The sequence below is a fragment of the Notothenia coriiceps genome, unplaced genomic scaffold (assembly GCF_000735185.1).
Source record: "Notothenia coriiceps isolate Sejong01 unplaced genomic scaffold, NC01 NC01_scaffold00017074, whole genome shotgun sequence".
Taxonomy (NCBI): domain Eukaryota; kingdom Metazoa; phylum Chordata; class Actinopteri; order Perciformes; family Nototheniidae; genus Notothenia; species Notothenia coriiceps.
Window position 1 is genome coordinate 299,382 of NW_011349775.1, and position 5,952 is coordinate 305,333.

Below are 5,952 nucleotides of genomic sequence, written 5' to 3' on the forward strand. Positions count from 1 at the left end.
CCCCCCTTTTCATGTTTTAGCATTACATAAGAAAAACCTGGCCACTCTTCTTAATAACCTTGTGAAGGTATGACTTTACAAACAAACATATATTGTAGGACTTCACATAAACCACTGGACAAAGTTAAGATCCGCCCTGAGGTGTGACCTGTGTGCTAACCCTAAACAAGCGGGCTCTGTCCCCATCAGGCCATGAGTCATTCAGGACATGGACTTTGGAGAAGACAGCAGGATCTCTGAATATTTAGGAAAGCATGAGATTCTTTCTCTGTCTGGAAACACAGATGACCTTTGTCTCCCTCTCACACACACTCTCAAACATACACAAATGCTCACACACACAATGTTGTGGGAAACACACTGTGTTGGCCGGCTCGAGCGTCCAGATGGTCTTTCACCTTCACCCCAGTTAGAGGAACTCTGGCCAGTCAGCTGGAATCCCTCATTCCCCTTATGCTGCACACACTCTAGCCCGGTTTCAAAACCTCAGCTTGAGTTTATGACAGATATACAAAACATTTGTAACTCTCAAAAACTCATAACCCCCCTCAAAACTCATAACACAAATACAAAGTGGTAAAATACTGATCAACCATATAGTTTTTTGTTTTGTTTTATACAAACAAACTAAAGGGAAAATAAAAATATCTGCTCTTTTCCATAGAAGTTTAACATTTTATTTCTAAAATGTGTATCCACATGAGTGAAATAAGCCTCTTTTTTTTCTCTTTAAATACATATTCAGGAAATTTCTTAATTTATAATTGCCCTATAAAATGTCAGAAAATAGTGAAACCCGAGTTTTTCAGTGTACAGGGTAATGCCCTCAAATGTTTTGTCCAACCAACAGTCAGAACAAATACTCCCTTTACAACGATATTAAAAAAGGTGAAAATACTCTCTATTGAGAAACTATTATTGAGGATTTTTTGATTTGATAACATCTTTAAGTGTGTGTTGCTCCCACAAAAACAAGGCTGAGGTCCTTCTTGTGAGCAGCTATTTAACAAAGGTCTCTTCCCCTCAGGCCCCAGCATGGGCCTTCATCATGAGTGCTCTGGGCCTCTTCATCTACCAGTCTCTGGACGCCATTGATGGGAAGCAGGCAAGGAGGACCAACAGCAGCTCGGCTCTGGGCGAGCTCTTCGATCACGGCTGCGATGCCGTCTCCACAGGTGCTCTACTCAACCCAAACTATTATTGCTTGTGTCTTATTAAGACTATTTAGAACCAGCTGCAGGGAGGTATATTCATTATTTGTCTTTTCTGTCTTTTGTCTTCAGTCTTTGTTGCTGTGGGATCATGCATTTCATGTGGAATAGGACAATACCCAGACTGGATCTTCTTCTGTGGTTTTATCGGGATGTTCATGTTCTTCTGCGCACACTGGCAGACCTACGTGTCCGGGACCCTCCGCTTCGGCCTGTAAGTCCCACGTTCCGGAGAATCCAGCAATACAAATGCTATGAAACCATTACATTGTTATTAAAAGCTATACCCTCACTCTTCTCTGTCACTTCCCCCACAGGATCGACGTCACAGAGGTGCAGATCGCCATCATGGCCATGTATTTGATGTCTGCTTTCGGGGGCGTGAGCCTTTGGCAATGCACGGTAACGGAGGACCCAACACCAACAGAAACTCTTTCATTTCACTTAATTTAGCAAACCTTTTTCTTCTCCCTTAGTTTTCACACCCAACAACTATCTAATCACTTCCTAGTTTTTAGTCGTCATTCTAGCTCTTAAATAGAATTTGTGTTTTACCTTTACTCTGTGCTGCCTCTGGAGGCTTGACTTAACGTCACTTGAGAGAAGGTAAATATCGGTAGCTAACGCCATGGCAACAGGTCATCTATTAGACATGGTCTGGCTTAAAAAGCTGATGATGTCATCAGCATTTATTTTTTGTTGCTTTGCCCTCCCATCACGCTCGGCATGCTTGCGGCTTTCATAGGAGCACATTTCTACTTGGAGAGTTTGTGTCTCTTCACTAATTTGATGTGTTTCCGTAGTTGCCCCTCATCGGAGTGAAGATGTACGTCTTCCCCGTCATTGGCATCTGCGGCGGGGCCTTCTACTCCTGCTACAACTACTTCCATGTGATTTTGAACGGAGGTATTGGCAAAAACGGCTCCACTGTGGCTGTAAGTCAACACACGTATTCACGCTTTTATAGCAGATGTGATATTGCGATGCATGCTCAACATAATTTCCTTCTGTTCAGGACACCAGTGTGCTGAGTCCCAGTTTGCACATCGGCCTCATCCTCGCGCTGGCCTTCATCATTTTCAAGAAGTCGTCCAGCGAGCTGTTCGAGCACCACCCCTGTCTGTACCTGCTCGCCTTTGGCATGGTCATCTCAAAGATCTCCAACAAGCTGGTGGTACGTTCATCTTGTCTTTAAGTTCTAATAATAATGATTTCGGTCATCGGTGTTATGGCAGCACCCGTGGTTACCATGGTCCAATCAAAGGCTAGGAATATTGGACCTACACTGACTTAAATACCTAGTTCTGGTATTGGTAACAAAGAGCTCGATAAACCAATTTTTTTGTCTTGTATTTTTTCATGTTTCATCTGTTGTCTTTACTGAGGGACTTTAATACAGGATTTATTTAACCAGTGTTTTATATCCCTCGTGTATCTCTGTAGGTCGCACACATGACCAAGAGTGAGCTGTGCCTCCCGGACACGGCCTTCATCGGCCCCGGGCTCCTCTTCCTCAACCAGTACTTCAACAGCTTCATCGATGAGCACATAGTCCTCTGGATCGCCATGGTCAGTGTTTGACACTTGTATTGTAGTATTAACGCCTCATTCTTTTTGAAAGGGACCAACTCTAGCTACAGTTAATTTGAGTTTGTCCTATTCAGTTTAGACTAAAAATGATGTAGAAAAAGGCCAGATTTGATTCCTGAAATGTGGAAAAGGACTTGTTTTTTTATTCCATAGGGCTGTGTAAAATGCAGAATGTGAATCGCTAAATAACAAGTAGGGTCCTAGCAATGTTCACTACAGCTTGCAGGTTATGTTTGAGCACAGTCAGCACTGTGTGACTTTCACCTCTAGCGATCTAATCAGAGAGCCATAATGGATTAAGTTCAAAGTTCCTTTAAGGCCGATGAGATGACTTGACGTAAACCTTCTTCCATGATGCTTGTTAATTCATCTGGCTTCGGTTTAATACTGTAAGCTTTGACATGAAAGGATAAGGTCAAAAACAGGTTAAATGCACCGTTCATAATACTGTGATTTGCAGGGTGAATGTGGTAAAGTAGTACTAAGATAAGCATAACAGTTGGCAAATCTTCACTACTTGAGGTTCCAAAGTGCATGGAAAGAAGAGTGAAGAGGTAAAACTTTAACAATTGTATTTTGGACCAACGTGTTACTGCCTGTACATTTTATCAAAAAGTTAGGTTAGCCAAGACATGCTGGCAGTTTTCTTTTTAAAGCGGTTTGGTTGCATCACTTAAAGACGCACCCACACAGGTGTGACGGGTTCTTCTGGATGATTAGACCTCAAATCGGCACAGGTGTGTCCAGTAACATTAATTGCACCCAGTACTGTGTATGCTGGCTCACTGGGATACTAACAAGGATTAGGGGACATTGTTAATGTTATCAGTTACACCTGTGATTTTCCTACTAAGAAAAAGCAAAAGGAATGATAAAGGTGTTAGTAGTTGACCAAGGTTTAATCAGGTATATTAAAGGTGGGGTATGTAATTTTGGAGAAACCAGCTCAAGTGCGCTAGAATTTGAAAATACACAACCGGAAGAAATCTGGGAGAAGCGGGGGAGAAGCGAGGGGAGGACGGGGAGGAAGGGGGAGCAGGGGCAAAGCAGCGCAGGCGGACCGAGAGGGAGGAGAGCCGACAGAGGGCTAGGAAGAGGCGAGGACGAGCGGAGAGTCACCGGTGTTTGGGTGGAGGTCGACAAAAAATTTATGAAGGGGTCAGGGTGTCAGGAATGGGGGTGTTGAGGAAAATTCCGCAAAAGTCAACTTAGACATGGAGGGGGATGGAAGTGATGAAGTCGGGAAGGCCCTCGTCGGCGGCGTGCGGCAGGCATCAGCTCACAATGAGCGAGGAGTCCGCGGGGCGGCGAGAGGGTCGCCGACTGCGCAGCGGACACAAAGCTCAAGAAAAAGCGCGAAGCGTTATACGCGGCGCATTGAGCGCGTTTTTGTGACTTTAAGTTTTGCAAACATACGGCTCCGGACTATCTGTTCGGCGAGGCAGGTGACAGGAGGGGCCTCTGGATGGGCGCCCCATCGGGGCAGTGTGATTCGCGCAACGGGGGGCCACACGGGGCAGGGTGGAAGCGTTTGGAGAGACCCTATGGATAGGAAGCCCAAAAAGGAAGAAAGGTAGGACACGAGAAGATGCGGACTGGAAGTACGTGCGAAGCTCAGTGAGGGTAGTATAAAGATAGTGAGGGGGGATTTAAGTCGTGTGAGAAGGTCGCATTGAGGGCGGGAAGACGGATACCCGTATATAGGTTGCCGAAGAGGGGAGGAAACGTCAAGATAGATAAATACGATAAGCATGGTACTGATGGTCGAAAAGGGGTTGTGTAAGTGGCGTCTGATGTACGGAACGATAAGACCGCGGGTGGATATTCAGGGACAATGTCGGAAAACCAGAAACGAATGCGGCCATTCGTCCCGCCATCTGACAGGGGTGAGAATTTTGGAAAGTAAAGAAGACGGGACGTTAAGACAGTTGAATTTGATACAAACCGATGTTGTCGGGGACGCGCTTTAACGGGCCCTTCGAGACCAAGGCACAAGAAGAAAAGCAAGGTATAGAACTAGGTACGAAGAGAAAAAGGAAAAAAAACCAAACATCCACGGGAGCGAGAGGCCAAGAACAAAGAAAAAACACGCGCCGGAAAGGGAGCGGACACCAAACACCGACGGCACCGAGCGGCGCGCCGCCAAAGAGCAAGGCGGACGAAAGCCTCGCCGCCGCTCCAGACGCAGCGGAGAGCGCGCGCCCGGTTGGCGCAGAGCACGAACGGGGCACCGAGACGCGGCACGGACGAGCTTGGAGCCGACGCGGCTAGCCGTGGCCGGCTAGACCTCCCGGCGAGTGCAGGCGCACGCTCTAGTTGATGCTCGGCTTCCAGGACCGCCTGCTACCGGCCCGCGAGTCTGTAGGGCCGAACCGATGTTATGAGATATTGAAGTGGCCCGGACCCCCTCGACCCCTTAGGGCCCCTGAGGTCGTAGACGTAGAGAGTATACGAAAGATATAATATGGGGACCGATGATGAGTAGATCATGAGGAGAATGAAGATGAATATATGATAGCGAACAATAATATGATGATATAGCAATATATATATGGATGATATGCAATCATCATGTATATCATGAGGAGATATGGATATGCATATGGATGAATGATACTCGTTAGGTCTTAGTTCGAAATTATCGGTCCATGGCGAATGGTATGTTGGCTTAACACGAAACCGACAGACGACCACGCTTGGATGTGGGTAGCATTCGGTGCGCAACGTTAGTCAGGCCACAATTTTTGTCATGATTTGTAGTTCATGAAAAATTCTTTGTTTCGATAAATCGTAAGTTGTGTTTGATGTGTTTTCGTGGCCACTCACATCCAGTCCGTGCGGAGCGTTTGTTGGCCGGAGCTGGGCATGGTGAAAAAGTAATATAAGGTGACGCGAGCGAGAAAGGGTAGGCGGAGCGGGACGAGAATTGCACCGAAACGTGAGGGAGGCGTATTCGGTTGTGGCAGTGAGACACCTGGTCGCGCCGAGCATAGCATTTTTGTTGGTTAGTAAAATCCGGCCGGGCCGATTTTTATTGACCCACCGGGATGGGACGGACAGTAGGAGGTCAGACACGTGTTTGAAATAGAGCACGGGAGTAAACCAGTACACGCGGCGCAAGCACACACAACCCTCGCTCCCCCGAGACATG

At 46.6% G+C, this 5,952-nt stretch overlaps 1 protein-coding gene across 1 annotated transcript in view; it reads left to right on the forward strand.

Moving 5' to 3' along the window:
* Nucleotides 1-5,952, forward strand: part of chpt1 (choline phosphotransferase 1) — a 15,150-nt gene that overhangs the window by 1,416 nt on the left and 7,782 nt on the right. The window contains exons 2-7 of the mRNA XM_010776550.1: nt 1,028-1,175; nt 1,284-1,425; nt 1,529-1,613; nt 2,015-2,146; nt 2,227-2,385; nt 2,655-2,780. Of these exons, the coding sequence (XP_010774852.1) occupies nt 1,028-1,175; nt 1,284-1,425; nt 1,529-1,613; nt 2,015-2,146; nt 2,227-2,385; nt 2,655-2,780 (792 nt within the window). The remainder of the gene's footprint in view (nt 1-1,027; nt 1,176-1,283; nt 1,426-1,528; nt 1,614-2,014; nt 2,147-2,226; nt 2,386-2,654; nt 2,781-5,952) is intronic.